The sequence below is a fragment of the Parasteatoda tepidariorum genome, chromosome 8 (genome assembly GCF_982258835.1).
Source record: "Parasteatoda tepidariorum strain Cologne lab strain chromosome 8, Ptep-v5.0, whole genome shotgun sequence".
Classification (NCBI taxonomy): domain Eukaryota; kingdom Metazoa; phylum Arthropoda; class Arachnida; order Araneae; family Theridiidae; genus Parasteatoda; species Parasteatoda tepidariorum.
Window position 1 is genome coordinate 56,341,323 of NC_141762.1, and position 26,960 is coordinate 56,368,282.

The window sequence follows — 26,960 nt, forward strand, 5'->3', positions numbered from 1 at the left end:
GTTTTGCAAGAACGAACAGAAATTAAAATAACATTTCGATCCAAAACAACCCCATCCGTCGAATTAAAGGGAAATAATCCCTTGGACAACACACCCTGTCGTGTAGCAGCACGTGGCATGAGTCATTTTTATAGCCCCTGTTTTCTGTGTGCGCCCCAAGGAGATGCAGAAGAGGGGGTGGTAGACCATAAACTAATCAACGCCCCACACATATCTGATGACTGACTTTCCAACTGGGAAGAAGAGAGACAGGGGGAAAGCGCGATGGGTGGCCCTTCGGTGGAAGACAAGGAATTCTTTTTTTTTTTATTTTCTTCCCAGATGGCGTTGCTGTAGCTGGAATGTTTGCTGCTGACTGGTTTGTTCCACAGTTGCAGTTCTGTCTGTAGAGTCGGTGTGGACGGTGCAAGGACCTGATGAAGTATCGCAGGTAGCAGTGGCGTTTGTGTCTGTTTTAGTTGTAGGTTTTTAGTTCTTGTGTGTTGTGCTGTGTGTCTTATGTGACGCTATGTGTAAATTTCGGATTTTATCACTCTGGATATGTGTTATCATTAAGGATATTCTGTTGTGTTTGTGTGAGAGTCGCTTTGGATATCAAGACAACAAAGGTGAGTTCGATTTTTATATCCCTACTTTCATTTGATCGCGAATGAAAGCTGCTGCGGGCCCTGAGGTGAAAATACTCGCAATGGTTTATTTCTCGTTCGTTTTCTACCTTTTTCTATTCCCTTTTTATCTTTGTTGAGCATTGGATTCCTCTAATATTTTGAGCATTGGTTTTATATTTTAGACTCAAAACGAATTGTGTCATATTACCTGTACTCAAAATTTATGTAGATATTTTTTCGATATTTATGTAAGATATTTGTCGCCGTATTATAAGTTTTACATTCCTTTATCTAATTAATTCTTGTCTCTAATTAATATTAATTAGTTTGCAGCAATCTAGTTCTTTCCTTATGTCAATTTGTTGCTAATTTTTACAAAAACGATAATAAATAACATTTTTTTTTCCTCTCCAGATACGTAATGGTGGCAGTGGTTATTAAAATATTACTTCGCAAATACGAATTATTAGTTAATTACATTATTGAGTAGGCTTTATTTACCTTATATAATATTTCATTTGTTATACAAGTCTTCGATGTAGATTTGGAATTTATAATTATTGATATTCGAACAATTATTTTCCAGCATTAATACTTTTTTAATACTTTCATTTCTGAGGTATTTCCCCTGAGTTTTTATTCTCTCGAATTGATTTGTTGATTAAAAGGTCTCGTTTTCATTGATTACAGTACTATGCACCTCTGCTGGAATCATACCTTGTATTATAATCACATTATAATCCTTAACATTATTTTCTTAACATTTATTTCTTAACGTTATTTTAACAGTTTGGACTAATGTTTAGAGTTTTTTAAATTTTTATTCTAATCTAACCTTATTGATTTATTACTCTTCTGCTAGTAGGGTTTTGTTTATGTGGCTGATTCTATATTTCTAGCATTCTAACTTTAATATTTAGACATGCTGGAAGCGTGTTTGACCAGCTACGCATTTTTGCAGTTAGTAACTCTTAAGAATAATAGTTTAAACGCAATTTTCTTTTCTTTTAGTATAATTACATTTTAACAAAAGAAATTGAAACCATCGCCCGTTCTTTGTCCTTAATTACTATATATATATTCTAAATATTCATCACATCATTTCATTCTCACATCGAGTTATAAGATATTTGTCACCGATTCAGTTTTGTATTACGGCGCGACGGATATGTTCTTTACTTCAAGATTTTTTGACAGGTGGTGTTGAACACTCGCTGCAGGGTTTCCGCTACGGTAGCTTTTTTCGCAAAATGCGAAAAGACCCCTCAAAAATGCTAAAATTCAACAAAGCATTTTCGCATTTTTGCTAAAGGATTTTACTAAATTCCATTAAAAAAAAGCTTAGTAGAAGATTAATATTGAGGGTCCTGAAAATGCATTTAACTTTCAAGAAGCATTTGTAAAATGGGCAAACATGAAAGAAAGGAAGATTGTTAATTATAAACCAAAATGTTTTGATAAATAATAAATGTGTTTTTTTTGTTATAGGTATTCTTTTTGATATTCTTGTACATTAAGCTATATTCTTTGTCAGATAACTTACAGTACTTGTTTGATATAAAGTAATTTTATAAGCCTAATGGCATTTTAGCATTTTGCTAAAACTTTTTTTCAGATTTTAGCTTTTTTGCTAATGAATTTTTAGACTCAGCTTAAACCCTGACTCGCTGTCATTCTTATTAAAATATTCTGATTATGAGTATTCGTTCTAAACTAGAATGTTTTTTTTTTAATGGATTTTCTCGATTTTTTATTTTTGATCAATATTTTATGACTTGTTACCTTAGAGGGAATGGATAAAATTTCATTCGTGATCATCAAAGAATTTTGCAGCGATTACAGTTTATAATTCTTTATCGTTTTATTTGTTGTTTTCTCATTAATAATGACTAAAATTTGTCATGTTTTTCGAATTATCCTATCAGTTAAAAACTCTTAATTTGATTTTTGCAATGAAAATGTATCGAAACTTGTCGGTGTCAAAACTCTAAAATTAAATGGAAATAAGATCCTTTTTAATTATAATCAATTTGAGATAGATTTTCGTCTGTAAATGTATCATTGTTGGAGATGTTTATGTGCACATCAGGTAGTAATTTTGTCTTTAGATAACATAAATTCAAGAACATTTGTATCTTTCAGTAATTTAGAATTTTGCCAATTGCTGTTCCTGTACTGACTTAATATTCATTCATGTTAAAAAGGAAATGACTTAGTGCGTTAGTGATCTTGATCATTTCATACTTTATGTTAGAAGGTCCTTAACGTAAATGGCCAAGTCAGAAGAATATGTTAGTGTTCTTATCGTTCTATACTTTATGTTAGAGTTTTATTGCATATTATGTTCCTTATTCATGGCCCTTAACGTGAATGACTTAGTAAAAGGACTTAGTGAGGGTTATTCTTGTTTATTATTCCATAATTCAGGTTAAATTTTTTGTGCATATTATTATTATGTTCTTTACTCCTGGTCCTTAACGTACTGTTTTCCTTTTAACTAATTGTGTATCGTCACCCAAGCTTTTATCTTCTTTTTTTTTCTGGATGATTTGTTAAATTCTTCTTACCTTCCAAAATAAACAACTCTAACTATTAATTGTTTTCTTTTCTTTTTCTTTATATATTTTGTTCGAGATAGCAATACGCTTGACAGATTTCTGATTTGTAAATCACCCTGCCTATCTCGAAGACCCATCATTCCGTCATGTGGCCAATACGATACATTTATGCAAATGTAACATTAGTTTTTTTCCATCTCATCTCAATCTTTCATTTCGTTTAATTAAGAGTATGTTGACTGAAGCTGCTTGAAAAAACCAATGGGGCAGTCAACTCTTATCTTACTTTTCACTTCATTTGTCAAACCGTCATGGCAGATGGGCGCCCGACTTGTCAACTATCATGTTTTTAATTCCATGTAAATAAATGGGAATGTTTTCAGTCAAATCAGAATGGATTACTATCTTGTTGAAAAAAAGGGATATCCGATATCCTTATTTACAACTCCGGAAACTTGTATTATATTTACAAAGTATATAATTATTCTTTTCTTATCAATTGAAGATTTAAGTGCTAATCACTGTGTTGATTGATTGGTTTAGATGATTTTATGGAGCGGTCAGACCTTCTATTTTCATTTTTAACTATTGAACTTGTATTTTTAAGACACATACTCCCCCTCATTTAACAAATACGAAAATAAAATTATTAAAGTAAATAAACTGATAGTGTACATGTAAACGCAATAGGTGTTATTTATGCTTTATTATTTTATTTATATTTTTAAAAAAGCATGTGCAATTATTTTGCTATCCGTCTAGAATTTAATTGCCAATCACGGTGTTGATTGATCGAGTTGAATCATTTCATGGAGCTGATATATAATACTTCATATACTTATTTTAAATTTTAACTATCCTATTGAAATGGAATTTTTGAGGCAGGCCCATTATTTACTTCATTTCGAGATAAAACAAATTGTTTTGAGGCCTTTTGTAGGTTTTTTTTAAAGTTTTAAATACATAATTTTTCTTTTCCTATGGGTTACTGAGTTGATTGATCGAGATTGACCATTTTATTAGGCTGGCTTATGCTTCGATTATACTTGTTTTAGTTTTTTAGTATTCAAATTGTTATTTAAAGTAAAGTACATTACTTTCTCCATTTCAACAAAAACAAACCACTCTGTGTGTTAAAAACAAGGTGTGTGAGGTTTTTCTTTTTATATATTTTTCTATTTTGTCAAGATTAAATTGCTGATCATTGTGTTTATTGATTGAGTTCTTTCATTTTCTGCATTTCATTATAATAGTTAAAAAAAATATTTAAACCGGCATTATTCTTATGCTTGTTTTAATTTTTAACTATAAACCATCAAGATTGTATTTTTGAGACTAGCGTATTACTTTTATTTTATGGAAGAACTAATCGCTTTGTGTGCTTATAAACGCTCTAGAGATGCATGGTGTTTTTTTTTCCCCCTTTCTTTTTTCTTAAAATTATTTTTTTAGGTCAATTGTTAATGACTTATTCCAATTGAAACCAATAGCAAATTGTAAACGAAGAAGAAAACTATGAAAAATGCAAAAAAATTATATATAATAATGACAACTGAAGCTATCGTATTCAAGGGGTACCAGCCCCAGAAGTCATAAAAATAGTTCAAAACCTATTCTACAGAGAGAGCAAGAACAAAGTCTAAAATGTCCTTTGAAATTGTAGTTTTAAGCTGTTTTTTAACATGAATCTGATTTTTCTTTATTCTAATTCAGTTGGGACATTTTATTGATCTGATGTATGTTTTTATTATTTATTGTTACTTGTTTTAAAATTAGAGCATTCCATTAAAATTGTACTTTTCGGTTAAGCAAACATAAAAAACTTTTTTTACACATAATGTAATTTTGAGGTTTGTATATTCCTTCCTTTATTGTAATGTGTGCTTTACATGAAAAATAGACCACGTTGTGTGCTCAACGCAATGGCACTTGTGGTGTTTTCTTTAGAACTTATGTTCCTAGTTTTGTTTGCCTTTTCTTCGTTTATCCCCGTTATCATGTGTCTACAGGTTTTTGGGGTGACTAAACTGTAAAGAAAAGATTTCGCCGCTCTGCTTAAATGCATAATCTTATTGTTTAAACGCATAATCTGATAAGGGAAATTCTTTTCTTCTATTTTTTGAATTTTGTTTTCCCTATGGTTCTAGTAATTACGTTCTGAGTTATTTTGCCTGTTTCTTCATTTGTTACAAAAAATGTTGCTTACAAGAAGGGTGGAGGTTGGGCTATAAAGATACACCCCCTACCCAATTACAATAAAAAGGAAGGGAAAAAAAGTTCTTATTTAAATTGCATTTTATAAATTGTTCCAATCACTTATTAAGTATTTTTGCTTTAATTTTTTTAAACGTGTTTTATGATTTGTTGCAAGGATTTGATGGTTGGTGAATCTGTTTTTGCTGTGTTTTGATATTCGTAAACAAAGAAAAAATTTCGAGATAGCGAGCTTTCGTGATAACAAGTTCAGAACTAAATATGTTCTAAAAAGTAGAAAAATATATTCCAAAAATACTTTAAAAAGTAGTGTCATTAAACATAAGAATAACTACTAATATGTGTGGAATGATAGTTGACTATAAGTCTAAATACAACAATGATAATTTTTTTAAAAGTAAGGCAAAACTAATTATGCATTAAATAAAAAAGAATTGATTAGCAATAAACTTACATTGTGATTTTTCCGAAAAAATTCAATTTCTATTTTGAAAAAAAAAGTCGTCATAACAAGGGTTTAGAGTAAAGTGACCACACGTCCCGATTTTGGCGGGACAGTCCCGCTTTTTTGTGGACTGTCCCGCGTCCCGCCGATTTTTTAAAATGTCCCGCTTTTTAGAAAATATCTGCATTTCTTATTTTAAATGTACTGTAAAAATATATTACCTATTATTTATTAAGTATTATGGTGAATATAAATAAATAAAAAATAGATTTAAAAAAATACATTAAATGCATGCAGAGTAAACTAAATTAGGCAATGTACCGAGTTAGATTTATTCGGTGGTGTTCGATCATTGTCGTTACGTCTCGGCTTAATTCAGATAAGTGCAGACAGGCGGACTGCCGATAGACAGTGCGGTTTGCTGTTTTCAATTTGACTTTCGGTTTGACTCGATTCGATTGACGAAGATAGTGGTAGAGCAATAGTCGCTACAACGTAATGGCCAGAAAGGTAAAATTTAATACTCTTTTTTAGCCTTTGTAGTAAATTTTTTTATTTATTTCTAGTATTTGGCCACAGAATAAAAGATAAGTATAAAAAGAGAATGCAAATTTAATGAAGAGCTAAGCAGAGAATTTCCATTTATTAAAAAAACTGAAATAGACTATATGGTACGGTGTGATAAATGCAATGCTGAATTTTCGGTCTCACATGGTGGAAAAAACGATATTACTAAACATCTAGCGACAAAGAGGCACAAAAGATTTTTGGATAATGCCGCTTCTTCGTCTAAAATGGAACAGTTTTTTCGCAGTGCTAGCTTTGGCAACACGGAAAAACAGCTAGCATTAGCGGAAGGGCTATTTGCTTTCCACACCATAAACCACAATCAAAGTTTCCGATCAATGGATTGTACGTCGCAAATGATCAAAACATTATTCGACAAAAAATTTGCATGTGCAAGGACAAAAACCGAAGCAATTATTTGTAATATTTTTTCACCATATTCGTTTTCACAACTGCAGAAAGAATTAGAAAAATGCTCATTTATATCCATATATTCTGATGCTTCCAACCACAAAGATTTAAAATTATTTCCCACAATTGTTAGATTTTTTGATCCGGAAACAGGAATTAAAATTAGAATATTAGATTTTGTTTCATTGCCGGGTGAAACTTCACAAATAATTTTTGACTCAATAAGTACTATTTTGAAAAAGAATAATTTGAACGATAAAATTATTGCCTATTGTGCGGATAACACTAACGCAAATTTTGGTGGAAAAGCTAGAAGAGGCATCAATAACGTTTTTACGAAACTTAACGAACATTTGAACCAAAAAATTATTGGAGTAGGTTGTGCAGCTCACATTCTACATAATGCTATTCAAACAGCATCTGACTTACTTCCAGTTGATGTTGAAAATATTATTGCAAAAATTTATTCGTATTTTTATATATATACTGTGCGTGTTGAAAGTTTGAAGGATTTTTGTGAAATCGCAAAAATCGAATATAAAAGAATTCTTGGTTACAGCAAAACACGATGGCTAGCTCTTTTACCAGCTGTAGAAAATATTTTAAAAATATACGAACCATTAAAATCATACTTTTTATCACAAGATAAATGTCCAAGAATATTGCAGCTCTTTTTTGAAAATGGCACATCACAAATTTGGCTTCAGTTCATTCACAACCAAGCTACATTATTTCACAATGCTGTGAAAGTTATTGAAGGGGACAAAATTTCAATTACGGAAGTGTCAAATGAAATCAATATTTTAAAAACAAAATTACGAGAAAGAATTGATAACGATTACATTCCTTTAATTATTCAAAAAGACATCACTAGGTTGGAAGAGCAAGGTGCCATTAAACGACCTGATTTTTTGAACCATGTCAAAAATTTCTATAATAACTGCTTGGAATATCTTGAAGAATGGACAGTTCAATTCGAAGATGTTAAAAATTTTCATTGGGTGACATTAAAAAAGGAGATTTTATGGGAATATGTGGAAAAATCTTTTGAATATATTAGTAACCATTTTCCGAAAAATAATATTTGCGAAAATGATCTTTTTGATGAGGTGTCATTGGTAAAAAGATATGTTACAGATAAAAAAATTAAATGTTGGTTGTCTGCAAATGTGGAAACAGACAAAAAATGAACGGAGTTATTCCTTCATTTTAAACAGAATAATATTCCTTATCAAAATATTTTGAAAATTGTAGAATTCGCCCTTCCGGGAACAAATGCAGCAACAGAACGTGTTTTTTCTAGTATCAATAAAATATGGACAACTAAAAAAACGCAGTTGAACATTAAAACTTTAAAATCTATTTTAAGTGTAAAATATAATTTGACCAATTCATGTGAAATATTTCACGACATTTTAATAAATGATCCGAATCTATTGCAAAGTATTCACTCGGATCAAAAATATGACCGTGAAAGAAAATCATATTTTTTTTTAAATAAAAAATTTAATTTGATTAAAAATCATAATGTTCAAATTATTATTTTTTACAAATATTTTTATAGTCACCGATAATTAATAATAAATACATTTTTGTACAAGTATATGAATGTATACAATAAAATATATATAACTAAATTGTAATTCTCATTTCATCCCATTTGTCCCGCTTTGTCTCAGTGAAAATGTGGTCACTTTAGAGGCGTAGGAAACCAAATTAACATTAAGTTAATATATATTGCCAAAAGGAAAAATATTATTTTAAATATAACAAGATTTTCGAGATAACAAGAATGTACTGTGTGTATATATATAAAATAATATAAGAATAATATTATAAGTCTGTTCCGTGAATTATACTCGTATTTGAATGACAAAGAGTCTGATTTTTTAATGAAATATTTTAAATTACTATTTCAACAAATTTAAATTACTATTTTCAGCAAAAAAGATTGTTGGTTTCTCTTGTATTAGTATTTTAAGGAAACAATATATATAGTAATGATATTAATTTATTGGTTTCGGCAAAGTTTATTCCAACTTGCCTTAAACTATAATTGCCTAGGTGTAAAAGAAAATTAATGTGAGGTGATCTGAAAGTAATTCCATTCGCAAAGTAAGGAAATTGCATTATTTTGGACCGAAAACAAAAAAATAAATAAACAAGAATGAGAGAATAATAAAAGGTAATTTCCTACTCCGAGGTAGCGGCAAGACTTTTCACTATTCATTAAATCTTTATTGGAGTGCCTTGCTTCTGCCGGAAAACTTTATTTCTAGATTTACGTTGGAATTATTAGCTCCTCCGCGACGCATCTTTTTACTATACGAAAACATCGAGCCCCAAGTTTTAATAGAGCACCTTGCGTACGCTTTCACACATATTGCAAGCATTACATTCCGCCAATGACCGTCTCATAAAGAGGCGAAAGAGTACCTGGAATCCGGTCTGCTCCCGTAATTTCCGGACTGCTCCTCTGGTTCCCGAAATTGAGAAAAAGGCGCAGCTATCGTCCGGTTATTACTCTGGTACTTCGTCTTTTGGAGGCGACCCGTAAAATTTCGAAAAGTGCTCAAGTCGTTAAGCCCGGGTCTGCTGTACCATTCACAATTCACTTCCCCACTCTTCCTTCTGATAAATTAAAGCGAACGGAAAATATAATATAGGCAGGCGAGAGCGTCTTTAATGGACGCTAATCGGAAATTTCATGCTCTGGCTTTATGGTAATGGCTATACCTTCTCTCTTTTAGTTATGGTGTCCTACCTAATGGCGCTTCTGCGTTTCCTAGAATAGGCAAGCGCAAAAATGTTGAAACATTGTAATACTTTAAATAAGCAATATGCCCCCCAAAAAGTTTTTTTTTTTAAATATTATTTTTCTAGTTTTGCTTTGTTTTGTTAGAATTTTTTTTAATGAAATACGTATGCTAAATTTTTGATATATATAGTAAGACTCGTAATTACCTAAGTTGTAACTTAGTTATTATGATGGAACAGACGTTATTTCCAATTTAGTGGTATCGAAATTAGCATGATTTCTATTTCGTAATTCACCTCTAGGGGTATAGACACATATTAATTTCAGATAGTTGTAATTGTTTGAATTGGAAAATGTTAATGCAATAGTCAATGTCATGTTTAGATGTCCTGATAGTGCGTTCGTGCTACATATGTCAGGGGTCTGTTTAGAAGAAATTTGGGTGTTATGCATGTATGCTTATTTATACATAAATGTATTTATTTATAATATTAGTGTAACGTGTGATAAATATTTATATGTATATATATATATATATAAAATGTATGTATAAAACCTACAGTATCTGTTTTCCAAAAACAAAAAGTTTGCCCTTCCCCTTACGCTACACTTATAGAGCCATGAAATACGATCGAGTACAAGGAACTTTCTTTTTTTTATTATGTCATAGTAAATGGTTACCATCAACTATGGTTATGATGACAGAAATAAATGCATAATCAAGTTGATTTTTCGTAAGCGAGAGTCATGAAATAATAATGACAGAGCATTTTTTTAAAAAAAAACCATTACCGTTTGGCTTTATTGTACACAAAGAAGCGTTGCCAAGTTGTGTAAATCAGAGTTGGGTGTAATCTGTGTTGGTATGAATAAAGCACAAACAACGTGAATAAATCACAAATAAAGCTTCGGAAATATTTATAATGAGGTTTTCTGCGACTTTATTTCTGCTTTATTCTTGTTGTTTTTCTATATTCATTGTGAAGTTAATTCTTCTGCACACGCTTTACCCTATTTTATGAAGTTTTATTATTATTTATTTATTACAACGATAATTTGAACAAAAGAAATTAATTAAAGCCAGTGAAATAGTTATTTTTTAAAAGGCTCGATTGTATTTTGATAAAATAAATTAACCAACTTACAGGGGTCTGTTTAGAAGAAATTTGGGTCCTTCACGAAATATCTTTTCATAAAAACGGACCCTTCACAAAATGATTTTTCTTTTAATCGGACCCTTCACAAATTTGTTTATCTTCATTATTGTTTTGTTAATCGAATAAACCCTTCCCAGGGCAGAAAACAAGAAAGATGGATGTAAGCGAATTAAGTTTTGTCTTTGGCGGAAGCTTCTTCCATTATTCGTCCGAAATGAATATTCTGCGTTCAGCAGTATAGGCTAAGCGTTCAGCAGTATAGGCTAAATACCAAATATTTGCATGTTGCATCTCTAATTTAGAAGCAGCAATTGCTGTTTCTTTTTGAAAATTTAATTTTTTTCATTATAATTTTACAGTGTTGAGCATAATCTTGTATGTCTTTACAATTTAAAAACTCTTTGAAAAAGCTTTTTGCAATAACCGGACCCCATTTGCACAAATTCATAAAAGCAGGACCCTGGTTGAAAGAATGTGACTTAACACTTATTTTACATTCACAAATTACGCATCATTTTTTCACAATTTTACAAAAACCGGACCTTTCACAAAATGTCTGGACAGATCCCTGACTTCTGTACAATTCATACCGAAACATCTACTAATTAATCTAGTATAATTCATACCGAATTTTCTTCTAATTAATCTAATATATTTCATACTGAATTATACTAGATTAATTAGTGACTTTTCCGCTATATCAGTAATAAATCTTCTCGTGAAAATGATTATTCTTATCTCTTTTTTAAGGATGTTAATGAAATATGTATTTTTTCCCCTATTTTCCAGTCCATCTTTTAGCTATTTTGTAGAGATATTGATATCCTGTCTATGCCCCACACCCCTCCACCCTTCAAAAAAAATATATGTTTCATATAGTAGTGAACTTTTTATCTAGTTTCCCTCATCTCTCATCCCATCTTGACAACGGAGAACTTATTTTTTTTCTTCTGTAGAAAATGATAAGACTGCTCTTTTCTTTCCATGGTCTTTGCTCCTAATCGGCCCCTGGAGGGCGGTTCTTCCACAGCTGTCGTCGTCCACCCCTCTATTTTTTTTTTCTTCCCTTCTCCACACTTCTGCCTCTTCATTTACCGACTCGTTCCTTTTTGTTAGTAACATAAGAAATCTTACTTTTTTTTTAAGTCAAAATATGTCTCTTATTTATTTTCATCAACGTTGTAAGCAACATTTTTTAGTTGGATCAAATTTGCTTTTTGTTCTGTTCCGCTGCCTGAAGTCAATCCTGGATTTCTAGCCAGAGTCCTTTTAATTTCGCTATAAATAGCTTGTAATTGAGTTGGAAAAATATAATGTGAAATTTTGATATTAATACTATTTTTGCCAAGTCATATTCCCACAGAATATATAATTTCCTAGCTGCTAACTCTACTGGATTTACCAGTAAAATATTGGAGTTAGCCAGTTTCCCCTGGTCTATTGGTTTTTCTGTTTTTTGTACATTTTAGAAAATTCTCCAAAATGGAGAAGTTTCCTAATAGGAATTCCTTTTGAAATAAAACTCGTACATAATTTATTGCTTGCTTGAATGTTTAAATAAATATTACTAATACATAATGAAGCGAGCCTCAATCATAATAAGTTTAACATTTAGAAGTGTTGTTCTCACATAAGGTTTAAAACTTTCAGAGATTTTAGGGACCGACAATAAATTACCAACGAAAAAAAAAAGTGTTTTTGAATACTCTTATGACGTAAAATATAACAATAAACTTGTATCAATTAGTTTGGTTATTATATGCAATAATTTCATGAAATTTCGTAAGCCTAGTATAAATATTTATGGAGATACGTACATTTATATTAAAAAGAAACCCTTTTTTTAATATAATTTTAAGGATATTTCATAAAATTAAACATAATGTTAGAACAATTTTTTTAACTAATAAAAAAATTAACATTTAAAAATTTGAAAAAAAGAAAATATTGTTAAAAATTGCTTGAGATATGAGCATTGTAGGCAGGGTTCGTGATTTTTTTGATTTTTTTAAAAAAAATCAAAAGAATCAGATTTTTTTGATTTAAATCGGATTTTTTTGATTTAAATCAGATTTTTTTTGATTTTTATTCAAATACACTGTAAGAACTTTAATTTATGATTAAAAAAAGTTATAAGTGTTTAATCAAATTAACTTAATATTAAAACTATGTTGTAACAATATTTTAGAAGCTCTAACTAAAATAATTTTTCATTATAATACATGGCTTTGAATGCATAGCAACTGTTTTGAAAGAAATGCATGATTAAAATTTAAAGACTAGATTAAATAGAGAATTTAAAGAATACTTCAGGGGTCTGTCTGGGTTTTTCTGAGAGGTACCTATTTTGTGAAAATTAAAAATTATATTAAAAAATCAGCACAAATATAGTAAAAATATGGATTTATCGTTTCTTACGAGACAAAAATAAAATTTTTAAGAAAAAGTATTTTGTGTGATTATTCTATCATTTTTCCTAAAGTTGAATTTGTAAAAGTACCGTTAAACGGTAGTAAATTTGGCTTGGACAGACCCCTGCACTTTAACTATTAAAACAAAGTTTCAGTTAGCAAACCATAACTTTAATTTAAAACTGTGATTTCTTTTTTTTCCTCTTGATTTTTAAAATAACAAAATAAATGCAGCAGACTGTGTTTATAAATGTAGTCATTCATCAAATAATAAATAAATATTTAATCTATATATTTTTATATTAAAATATTCATTTTTAATTCTATATCAAAATAGATAAGTTAAGCTAAAAAAAAAAAAGTTCGAAAATCTATCTACTCATTGGAATTTTTTTTCACAAAATTTCTTTACAGAAAATCTGATAATGTCAAAGATACTGTAAACAAATTATGAGAAAAAAATACCAGTTAATAACCCTACTGCATCAAATAGACTTTGAAAGAGTTTGAAAGGGAAGAATGACACTATATTTGGAAAAATACATCTGAATTCATCAGCCCTCTTTTTTTCTTTTTCTGTTTTTGGCATATTAGGGTAATTTCTTTTTAACATAACCTCAAGCTTCAGAAATACACATTTTCCACCAATAAAATATGATGTAGATTTTAATTCACGCTTTTTCATTCAAAAGGTAGAATTTTAATTAACATTATTTGTATTATTTTTTGAAAAATATTCATGTTTATTAATTACTTTCTACAGCTATGCAAGTCTATATTAAGACAGCATTAAATGTTTACTTTAAGCTGTACTTTCAATCTCAAGAATCAAAACATTTTTAAAAATGTAATTTCAAATGTGTTGGAATTTAACACACACCAAAAAAGTAATTTTATTAACTAAAATTAATAAATGCAGCAATTTATTTAAATTAAATTTTAATACTAAGAAAAGGAAATAATAAAAGTATCAAAAATTTAAAACACTGTTTTTTGACTTTTAAAATCAATATATATAGATAAAAAAATTTTTTGATTTAAATCAATGATTTTTTTAAAAAAATCATTTGATTTAAATCAAGATTTAAATCGTGATTTAAATCAAGATGATTTAAATCATCAAACCCTGATTGTAGGCAGTTCTTTAAATGCTCAAATTCAAACCTCAGAAAGTTTTAAATCATATTAATAGGTATGAGAAATCGCATGCCCTTATCCACTTTATCATCTCTAAAGTTATAAAATAATAATATTCTTAGTATTTCTTGAGTAATTTAAAAAGTGTAAAAAATTGTAACACTTCAATTATTGAAAGGTAGTGAAATTTCAATACTTAACTTTCAACAGTATCGAAAGAATATTAAAAATAATAACAATGAAATATATTTACAATGTAAAATGAAAGCTTTTATGTCTACAGGAAAATTAAAATCTATAAATAAATAATTTGCAGAAAATAAATAAATGAAAATGCAATTCACAAAGCAGCACAAAATTATTAACGCAGCTGTGATGCAGCCATATGAACTAATACAAAAAAGAAAAAAAATATTAATAAACAATTTGTAGATAATAAATAGATAAAAATGCAATTTACAAAGCAGCGTAAAATTATTATCACTGCTATAAATCCACATGAACAAATACAGGGGTCTGTCCAGACATTTTGTGAAGGGTCCGTTTTTCGTGAAATTGTGAAAAAATTACCCACATTCTTTCAACCAGGGTCCGCTTTTATGAATTCGTGCAAATAGGGTCCGGTTATTTCAAAACACTTTTTCAAGGATTTTTTAAATTGGAAATAGATACAAGATTATGCTCGGCACTGTAAAATTATAATTAAAAAATTAAATTTTCACAGCAATTGCTGCTTCTAAATTAGAGATGCAACATACAAATATTTGGTATTTATCCTATACTGCTGAACGCAGAATATTCATTTCGAACGAATAATGGAAGAATCGTCTGCCGAAGACAAAACTTAATTCGTTTACATCCATCTTTCATGTTTTCTGCCCTGGGAAGGGTTTATTCGATTAACAAAACAATAATGAAGATAAACAAATTTATGAAGGGTCCGATTAAAAGAAAAATCATTTTGTGAAGGGTCCGTTTTTATGAATAGATATTTTGTGAAGGGACCGTTAACGGACCCAAATTTCTTCTAAACAGACCCCTGCAAATAAATACATGAATAAAATTTTTTTTTTTTTAAACTTACAGTGATTGAAACTTTTTACTCATTGCAGCAGCATCTGTTGATTGCTTGCAAACTAATTTGTCTATTGATGGTTGATACAAAAATTATTTTAATAATTGCATTCACAATTGGCTCATTTAGATTTATTTGTCAATTTTCACGAATAGTCCTTTTTGTATAGTATATGTAAGAATACAGGCAGATTAGACTTAATTCATTGGTTGAAAAATTGGATTTTGTGAAAGAATATTTTTGAAGATAAGAACTTTAGTGGAGGTTCCTTTTCTAAGGTTTATTCACTTTTTGTTGGTTGATATTTGTAAAATGTAATCTAGAAAGAAATTGGGGCAGGTGGAGAACTTAGTTTCTTTCTAGATTGATCCCTGGCTAGTTAGCTTATATTTGGTTTGGTATGTTGATGTTATAAAACCGTGTTTATAGTACACATAGTGGAATGTAATCCATATGGATACGAACATATTGCATCTTTTGTGGAAGAAATGCATTTTATAAATGTCCAATAGTTAGTAGTCCGTTTATTGGTTATTAGTATTGTCAGCAATTTTATTTTACATATGCGGACAAGAACCGAAGTAATATTTTTACGCAATATTACTTCTTAAAATGACGGTATTGGTTACAGTTGTCTTTTTTTGAAATAAATAACCATAAAAACTTGTGATATTTCTGGGAGGAAGGTGATACTCTATATATCATTAATCATTATATGATTCGGTCGATTTATTATAGAACTGATATTTAGGTGAAGATAATGGTTTGGAAAAGTGCAAAGAAAAAATGCACAGAAGAATAATGCTGATAGATTGTGTCTGTGCAAACAACCATTAATAAAATAATAACACACTATCAAGGAAAGTTTAATTAATCATAATTTTTTAATATACGTATGGGGCGCTTATCAATTATTATGTGAGCGTATAAAATAGTTCATTATGGAATATTTTTTATTTATTAATTATTCATTGTACTTGAGCAAATAAATCTTACTTATTTATAATTTTTAGTTTTTATAATTTTTTATTTTGAAAGTTATATTAGGATTATAAGTGTAATACCAAAGAAAATTGTTAATAATGCATTTTTAAATTTATTGTGTTATTCTTTTATAGTAGTATTTGATAAAACTAATAGAATAGGGTAGTTGCGTTTGCTTTTGTAATCTTAGAATTACTTTTCCAACGTGTATTATTTTTAATGAATTTTTATTTTATTTATTAGTTTTACATGCGCTTGAACAAATAAATCTTATTTATTACTAATTTTTTTATATTTGAGCGTGAATCCTGATTAGAAACGTACTAACAAAGAAAATTGTTTCGAATGCATTTTTGAATTTATTTCGGTATTAAATTTTTTTTATCAGTATTAAAATTGAAAAAAAATATATAAATGAACTAATGGAATTGCGGTAGTAGGTAGATGAATAGGGTAGTTGCGTTAGCGTTTGCAAACCCAGAATTCCTATACAACCGTGTAATTTATTTATTTTTTTACGATTATTTTCATTATTAGAAAATAATAATATTTTAATTGTTTTGCTTGAGTTTCTAATAGATTATGCGAAATTAATGTTAATGCAACAAAATTATTGTTGGTTGTTAAAATGGCAAAGTTTAATTATGGCGCATTTTTTAATTTCATTGTTTTTTGATATTTTTCTTCATAAGTTGTTAAAATATTTTGTTGTCTATAATCACGGCATTCTCGTTTATACATGTTAATGACTCCACCTATTTTCGCAAAAAATATAATTTTTTTTCATTTTACTTATTATAATTTTTTTTTATTCAAAAAAACATTTATTTGTTCTCGATTAATCTTGTTTAAGTGTAATATTTAATGTTATTTAAGATCTATTAGTTAATTTTTAACGTATCGCTTATCTTTTTATTGTGATAATTATGTCTACCGGATGGTATTTCTTTACCAACTAAGGACCTATAGGACATTGTGTACTGGATTTTCCAGTAGAGTATTGGATTTTGTCAGTTTCTCCTGGTCTACTAGTTTAATAAAAATTCTGGTTTTTGTACATTTTAGAAAATTCCCTAAAATTGAGTAAGTTTCCTTAAAAAAGTCCCTATTAAAATAGAATTTTGGTGCAGATTATTGCTTGCTTGACTATATAAATAAGTATCACTGATACATAATGAAGCGAGCCTCATTTATAACATTCAGTTAACTATCTTTGATGAATTTAATGTCTATTACTATTCAAAATTATGAATAAACATAATACAAAACATTTCAAGATCATTTAATGTTATCATAACTCGAAAAGCAATCACAACTGGAAAATATTGCAGTATTTCTATTTCGGTGACTATAAAAATCCCTATGTGTAAAATATTTAGTATATTTTGCAACAATTATCACGAAATGTATATTATTGCATGAAATCTACTGGAATTTTTCCTATCCGTTTTGGCAGCTATTAATAAACTGTACTGTCAATAGTGCTATCAGTGTTCATTTGTGGAGTATTAAGATAGTCAATATTGCTTTGCATTTAATATTTGTGAGATAAAAAATGTAGATTAGATAATGTCTGAAGAGATTGATGTTGAGGACATTTAAAAACAATTTAAAGTTCACTGGCCTTTTATTAAATTTATTATTGATTTGTCTATTTTGTTTTATTATTTAACTTTTCAATTTTTTTTCTTTAGTTTGTTCCAATAACTTTTTTATTTATTAATAAGGGTATGCGTGTTTTAGTGGATTTTTTTTCAAGTTATAGGCAAAGTAAGGCAACAATTGTTAATTGATAATTTTTATATATTTTTTTTAAGAGGGTTACTCTAGGTTTGATTGGCTACTTGCAAAGTCGCAATTTCACTTCTTTTTCATTCTGAAATCCCAATACCTTAAGTACTTGAGTCATCTTTTGTGTGGTGTAGGCCAAGCTCAATTAGTGGTTTTCGAATTTACATTTATGGGTGGTGTTAAGAGAACTTGCATACAAAAGACACGTTTGATTGGTTGTTGAGATGACAGCCCATTTTTTTAAAACAAACAAAGACCACTTCAACAGCTTGTTAAAATAGCTTTTATTGTTATTGTGGTATATAATTTCTTGTAATTATTTCAGTGGGTTAGCAGTATATTTGCGGTTTTTATTTTCGAATTTTTTTTTTTTTAAATTTATTTTTCTCACAAAAATTGATTAAATACATTTTCCAAATTTAAGTTATCGAACCTTTTGTTTTTATTATTATTCTTATGTTTAATTTGATTACTCTAACTTTTTTTTCTCTTATTATCTCTATTCTCAAACCTCTGTTACTGTTAGGGTATCGTGTATCTATCTCTGTTAGATTAAAAATTATCGAAAATCTTTGCGGTAACTGTTGCTACCTATGATACCAGAGACTTGAGAATGTGTGGATTTTTTTTTTTTTTTTTTTTTAAGAAGTGTGTGTGGAGGGGTGAAAAATCGAAATATTAGGTAAAATTCAGGAGAATGTTACAAATAAAAATCGTAGCTTATTAAGAATGCAGAAGAAATTAAAGTTATGAATTAGAAAAGGAATTGACTTTTTTTTCTTTCTAAAAGATATGTTTAGTGAAAACACTGTTTTCACAGAAAAATTAATTTGTAAAGAATGTATTTTAATGTTTTTTCTTTCTTTTTTTGTGAAGGGATTTGTTTATGAACCCGAATTTCGCCTAAAATGATCCCTGGTTTTATCTGTTTCTCTATTAAATAAAGCTAAGTTACAAGAACTTGGAAGAAATGGTGTGTTTTTTCTCCAAATTATGGAATTTATATAAATACTTTTTTTACATAAATACTTCATTACAAACCTGGTCCCTGACTTACAATAGTGAACTTCCTTCTTTTCAGTCTGTTCCTTTTATTCTTGCATCAGACTCATTTTACTGCACCCTTTTATTTTATAACACTGACTATGTATCAGTGCTTGGCGTTTATACTCGGTACCTACCGACTCTTGTACGACTAAATTCTATGTATTCAAGTACATTTTTAATTTTTTAAATTTATTTGGTTTACCACAGTTTTTATATTTATACAAGATTGATTTTATTCCGGGTGCATCCTGGTGCTGCTATTTTTTTTTTAAAAAACTAATTAAAAACCATTTATTTATAATAAAGTATTTTATTTGTTATTGTACGTTATTTGAAAAAAAAAGAAAGAAAGGAAATGTTTGTTTTAAGCTAATTAATAAGTGGCATTTATGATCGTTTTTGTCGAACGTTTTTTAAATTAGTTATGGGGTATATAATTACCCCATTTGTCTTATCATGCTCATTCTCTGCTACCATGAATCTGTTTCTGTTCTAATTTTATCTATTTATTTTTTATAATTTTTTTATTACACTGAGTTTATCTATCATCCATTTCTATATTTCTGTTTAACTTTGTGTTTTTAATTTCTGAATTTCTTCTTTAATCATAATGGATCTTGAATGTCCTTTAGTGTTAAATGATGGAAGTCATTACTATGAAATTTAAGACGGTAAGTTCAGCGTGGAAGAATGTTCTTAAAAATGCAGCAATCTGATAAGACCGTTTTAGCCGATTAGTGTTGTATTTCAGAACGTTTAATTTATGTTTTACACTGCTAATCTTCTTTAAATTTTCTTGTTTACTGTTTATCGTAATTGATGTTATTGTTTCGTGTCTATTCTAAGGATTATATAAAATTTCCTCACGTGTTATCTCTCCCCTTTAAAAAAAAATATCGTAGTGGGGGGTGGTGCGGAAATCCCGGACTCTTATCAGAAAGAATTATCTCTGGCGTTTGAAATTAAGCAGATCCGTGACTACGAAGTTCCCAGCCAAGAACCAGGACAAGGGGCTTATCTTTAATGCAACTGGAGGTCCAACATTTTATCGTACTTGATCTTGAAGACGTTGGTATGTCGAGCAAAGACACGAGCTGCTCGTATGGATATAATTGCTCTGAAGCAACCGAACCATCGTGAGAGTTGAAGCCATTCACTTTTTTTTTTATCATTCTCCGAACATCCATCTCACTGGATTTCTAATTCGAAGACTTTTTTAGTAATGAGTTTCTAAATGTGTGTACCCTTTCCTTTTATCAGATCTGCAGAGTTTGATGATAGCTGTCGATTGCATGAATGGACTCGTTTTCGATGTAAATTTATGTCGTTTAATGACCAGTTGTTTGTTCCTATTAAAGCGAATCGTGTGTTCATAAACCGAACTTGTTCCATGAATTGGTATGTTTTGAATCGATCATAACCGGACAACTTGCTTTCATGAGTTGTGTGTTTTCATTTGATATGGATGTGAATGATTTATCGCTGGCAGTTTAGATCTTGAAATAGATTAAAATAACGTTTTGTTTAATATTTATCAATCGGGAATCGTCTAGATGTTTGTAAAGGGTTGTTATTTAATGATGTTATGTGTAGCTTATAAATGTGAATTATTTCTTTGGTTTTTAATAGCCTCTGATATCTGAATGGGTGGTTTGGGATAATCTCTGATATTAGCTTAGTTCTAATTATATATATATTTGCATTTGCTGGAAGAGCATTTGAAGTGTTGGTTTCAAAATTAACTCAGTACATTTTCTCCCGAAATATTTTTCACTTTTTAAAATTTTTTTTTTTTTAAATCTTGTTCCTATCGTTATAACTCCTCTAGCGATTTTGCTCATAAAATGTACTAAAAGTTACATTATTTACATTACATTATTGCAAATGTGAAATTAATTTACCTAAGGAAAGCTCCTATCGAGTTTTTTTCTAAATTCATTTATTTAAATTTTTTAAAATTCATTTTTGTTTAATTCCTTAACATTAACAGAGCAACTTATGGAATCAAATGCTGTACTCTTTGTCGAAACATTGCTGAACATGATCTAATATTTGAATTGGCAAATACCTACTTTTCCTCCCTAGCGAAGCCGAATTATTGATCAGTCTTGTTGAATTTACATTTCTGACCAATTTATTACAATAATTTGAACCACCCCTTTAAAATTAAGTTTACAGTAACTTTGCTAAGAAATAATATTTAAACTATTTTTTTCAGGTGCATGTTAAGGGAATTTCTCTAACTTTGAATCAGGAAGTTTGTTCCACAATTTTATGATAGTGTTTGTACTATATAAGATTTAAATAAACTTTCAGAAGTTTATGCTAGAAAATAATTCTAAATAATGATATAGTGATCGTAGATTTCCCCCCGTAGATTTTAATTTTATGAAATTATAATCAATAAAAATTCATTCTGTTATAAATATATGAATAAAAATGTATTTTCTGTTATAAATGTATAAATAAAAATGTATTTTCTGTTATGAAAGATGAATAGAAATGTATTAAATCAATACCACGTCTAATCGGATTCCAGCAACAGGAAATCCTTCAAAATACTATTATAACAGAGACTTGTTAACAAAATATGTTTAAAAAAATGTAAGAAATTTTTGTTTTTAAATTGTACAGTTAAATCATTAGAAGAAACAATGCTGTTACTTTATATGTAGGGTAGAGCTCAGATAAAAGCGATCGGTGGGTTACTGGATTGTCCAATTATCTGGATTGTACAAGGACCTTCCTACCTTCTTCAATTTTTTTCCGATCAAAAAAGCATCTTTATTTTCGGAATATCTAAAGGTCGAAACTGCTTCTTTAAACGAATCTCAGTTCGTTCCATCTAATAGTTTTCGATAAAAGAACAATTTTCTTATGAAATTAGAAAAAAAAAGAAGAAAACAAATACACGTTATTTGTAACATGCTATAATAGGCAACAGGGTTGCAAAAAGCCCACCTGCCCAATAAAACCCGCCCGGGTTTTACTGGGTATAACCCACTCTGAAAAACCCGGTAAAACCCACCCTAAAGTGGGTTTTACTGGGTTTTTCTAAGATTGATTTTTTTTTTCATCCCCTGTATTATTAAAGAGCTATTCTATTGAAATATATATGTAATCTTGCCTAAAAAAAAAATTAACCTACAGTGAAGAAACTAATTGTGTTGGAGACTGGAGAGTCACCTTGCTGGCTAGATTTGACTGTATGGCCATTGATTCGCTTTCTATGCAAATAAAAAATTTTCCCCTAACATTTTTTAAGATTATAATATAAATAAAAAGTAATCCTGTGTTAAAATAAGTTTCAAATGTGTGACGTATGTGAGTACATAAAACATTTTGTATCATGATATATGAAGAAACTTTTTTCAGACTTTCACATCAATTTATTTGTATTAATTATCTATATGAAGTCAATTTATAAATTAAACTTAATTATTAATATTAAAATAAGCTTTTTTAAAATAAGGTACTTATCCCTGCCCTCTTATTTGAAAATCCTCCCATAAAAACATGAAAAACCCAGAAAAGCCCACTAGAACCCAGAAAAGCCCAATAAAACCCAGAAAAACCCACCCGGGTTGGGTTTTTCTACAAAAACCCGGGTTTTTTGCAACCCTGATAGGCAATGCTACTATTGCCAATCCTGAGCCTGGAAAAAGTGTGAAAGAAAGTTACTCGGTAACATTCTCATAGCCATTTTCTAAAGTGGTCCGATTATCCAGATATTTTGTTATCCGGATAGGCTTTAGTCCCGATTTGCCCGGATAATCGGCACTCTTCTGTAATTGTTTTGCTTTGCCTCATAGATAAATAAAGTACCTTGTAAGCGCAGCGGTTGCAAAGCTGTCATTGCAATAATAAGTAATACTCGCAATACTCATTTATTTTTTTTTCTCTCCAAAATCTTTCTCCCTTCTTGTTATATCTCGTTAGCGCTGATTGTTCTTTTTAAAATTCCATCAGCAGCCTAGAAGGTAGAAAAGAAATAACAGATCTGTGGCCCCAAGTTTTCCCTCTCCTGACAGATCCTAAACGGGTTTCCTAAAAAGAATGGGCAAGTATCTTCATCAAAGGGCGTAACAAGTTGTTTCTAGGGCTGTCATTCCTGGCAAAAGAGGGCCCGATTCCTTGATGAATAACGTGGGAGTCTTCTCTGGACGAATGCCAGCATCCAGCCTTCTTTGTTCCATCGAGACAACAGCCTCTAATGGTAATCTTCCATTGCTGAGGCATCTGCTCCCGGTTGCACATATGAATTTTTTTGTTCCTTGCCTCTTCAATTTACTTGATGAATGGTTTCACACTCTGCAGACATTCCTCCGATTGGATAGAAGCCTCATTGATACCTAACCTTTTCTGTTAAGCCGATTATTATTAGATTGTTCTTCTTTTTTTTTGTTCCCTTCACCTATTTATTTATTTTTTTCTTAAGCTTTTTGAGTCATTGAGTGCAGATGACTTCATCTGCCCTTCTAATTCTAAAATTTATCTTTGCCGTAAGTTAAAGGATTTCAATAGTGCTGGGTGTATCGTTTCCGTTTGTGTGTGGAAATTTTAAGTTAACGTTTTACAATTTTTTGTTTTATTTCAACCAGAATGTCATTCTGCATTGCATTTTGCTGAGTTTCTTATTTACATCTAGCATACAGGGCCTGGGTTGATGATCTGGTTGGGGTTTCGATCAATAGTTTCGAAACCAGTTTTTTTAAGTAATGGGATATTTTCTCATTTCTTGTTTTTTTTCTTCTTGTATTTAATGAAAAATGGCAAATAATGTAAAACTATTTTTATTCGAGAAAAAAAATGTTTTATAAATGATATTATAAGCAATATATTATTTTTAAATAATTTAATTTTAAATATCCCGAGATTATTTAAAAAAAAAATAATAATAAAGACCGGCTTTTTCTGGGAGTTCTTTATTTTAGATATTTAATTCATTTCATGTTTTTCTTTACGCAATATAAACTTATTAAATTTTTATTTATGAATTAGAGTATGGATTTTTTTTAAATCAAAGCATTGTTAAGACTTACTTTACCGCATTGTAACTCAAAAATACAATAATTTCCATTGTGTTATGGTGTTGCTGTTTTTTCGATGTCCAGTTGATGTCGATATTTTGCGATTCTTAAATATCAATGAATATTGCTCAAGAATTATTATTATTTAGGTTAGGAATGAATATTATTCAAGAATTAAATTTATTATTGTTGCTGATTAAGTGGGTCCGGATGCTTATTTTTTTTAATTGATTTATTTGTTGTGAAAAAAATTCTTTAGCATACAGAATTCTTCTTTAATGTTGCTGTATTAAGTTTCATGTTTATCGAGGTTATTATGAATTGTCCTTTTTATTTTGTGATGTATATTTTTCCTCGAGTCAGCTGCTCTCGTCTTTTATAAATCAAAAATGATCCTTTTTGGTGTACATTGAAATTTGTTTACCTACATCAACTCTCGGGGAAAATGATCGTAATCCCTTTGCTTTGAAATCTAGACTCAGTTATTTTTGGCGACGTTACTAGTTCATTTATTACATTAAGCCGGACGGAATAGGCACGGGATTAGTGAGCTGAATGCCAAAACTATATTTCTCTCCGGGTATGCCAAGAATATCTGTTCTTCGTCTTTTATGTGCATGATATGGCGCCAAATAACGTTAAAATATGAAATCGCCTACTTAATCTCTTCTTTATGTAATCTCCAACTGAATCCCTGGAAAATAAGTTGGTATAAGCTTCCTTTTGAAAACAGTATTGGTATTGTGTTCGCCAAATTTGAACGGGCAAAGCTTTTTTTTTTTCTTTTCTTTTCTTTTTTCTTTCCCCTCAAAATTTTATTCTTTCTGCGAGAGAAAAAAATAAGTTCTTCCGTCTGCTGTTCCCTCACATGGTCACCTGTATTTGTTATTTTTTGGGTGTTCTATTTTCATTGGGGAACCACAATGGGGTCCGTAACTGGAAAGGGGGTGAGACCCCTCATTTAGAATCTTGGTAGCAGGGCATGAAAGTATCTTTTTGGGAAACTCTTGCTTGCACTTTTGTGTTCCAAACACCCTTGAAAGGGCGGTAACAGTGGGGCTTGTTATCGATCTTGGAATGCAAGGTGGTTCTAACCTATGCCTTGTGAATCCTTTTTTCCTGTTCCTACATGATTTATTTGTCAGGTTGAAGTCGGCTTTTTCCGCTTCAAGAACTATACCGACTTATTCTAAAATTGTTTGTTGGAAATATTCTTTAACATAATGTTTCTTTGTCTCCGCATTATTTAATGTAAACAGCTTTAAAAACCAGAATGGCACCTGTGAGAGCACGTTAACTCTATCTCTGGGTTAAATCAGCTTTTTGCTTTTAAAATATCTGTAAAAAAACAAATATCACGTAAAGAACACCGATAAAATAAAGTTATTATTAGTGAACCTTGTTTGTTTCTAAAAAGTTTTAAAAACGAGTTTGTTGTCCTGGAAATAATTATTCTACAAAATATTTGTGCCAATTTTAAAATTCTTTTATTACTACGAGACGCATCGATTCGAAGAATTCAGGTGGGTTATAGGTATAGAACAGAATTCAAAATACTCTTCAATTTTATGAACTAATATCAGAAAGGGATAATGGGTATATAATTGAGATAGCTGTCGCGAGTGGCACTTAACAGGTTCATGAGTTTCTTTAGAATAAATGAATTATAATGGTTTAATAATATGTATTTTTTCCCACGATTGATACTAGTTTATCCTAGTTACTTATTCAGCTAAGGTTTTTAGTTAAAGTGATGTATTCTTTAATATCAGCAGTCTTAATTCTTATTTTTCTCAGCCTTAATTCTTATTTTTCTCATTTATTTTTGTATCTAAATGTATAGCTTAGAAAAATTGTATCCGAAAATTTTGTTTCGTAATTGATTACCGGATTGCTTCTTGTATTATAGTTTTTAAACATTTTGCTTAGAATCATTTTGGGTACCTGGTTATTAAAAGGTAACCTATAATAATAATTAGAAATGTGAGAAGTTAAGAGAGTTTCGTCTGAGATTTTTTTTTCTTCCTGTTCAGCCCAATTACCTACTGTTAAATTTCTTGTTAATATTAATGTTTATTTAGCAACTTCATTGCGTGAAATGAAGTAAGCTGCTGAAATCGTGGCATTATTCATATGGGGGCTTATTTATTTTTTAGAAAAGGAAAAAATTATATCAACTTTATTAGAGGAAGTTATATTTCTCACCTAAATTAAGTTTTTGTTCCTTATTTCCTGCAGCTTTTGATTTTAAATTATTTTTTTTTTGTTTTGCTTCATCGTTATTCAGTCTACAGAGTTCCGTGACTCCTAAATTTTGCGATTGATCATGTTCGTGTTGAACTTCAACCTGTTCTTGGACTTCATTAAAAAATATTTCGTTAATTTGCCGATTACAAATAGTAAAATGTTTTTAATATTTCACGGCGCTAGTGAGTTGTAGTTAAAAGAAGGCACCACGGAGCCATTTTTGTGAACTTGTCTGTAGTATGGTTTATTTATGTAGTTAGTTTGAGAACTTCCCCTCTTTTCATTTTTGGATTGTGGTGAGATTATATTTCTTTCTGCAAAAAGTTACTGGAATTCTATGCTTTCTGGCTATCTTTAATGTATCTCACTGGAAATAACAAACATGAATGTATGCAAACGAACCAGCTTTACCTAAGCTTTTATTTGTCATCGATATGGAATACCATGCAGGAGTAACTTGATACCCTTTGTGCCTACTCCCAAGAGTTTGGATATCATAATTCTCATGTCAAGCTTTGCG

At 29.8% G+C, this 26,960-nt stretch overlaps 1 protein-coding gene across 7 annotated transcripts in view; it reads left to right on the forward strand.

Moving 5' to 3' along the window:
• The window catches only part of Eph (Eph receptor tyrosine kinase), a 307,148-nt gene that overhangs the window by 220,667 nt on the left and 59,521 nt on the right, over window positions 1-26,960 (forward strand). For 3 of the 7 annotated variants that reach the window (XM_071181350.2, XM_087150378.1, XM_087150376.1), the window contains exon 1: window positions 246-608. The exons of the other annotated variants lie outside the window; for them this stretch is intronic. In XM_071181350.2, the coding sequence (XP_071037451.1) occupies window positions 509-608 (100 nt within the window). In that variant the 5' untranslated portion in view covers window positions 246-508. Of the gene's footprint in view, window positions 1-245; window positions 609-26,960 lie in introns of those variants that run through there. 7 annotated transcript variants of the gene reach the window in all.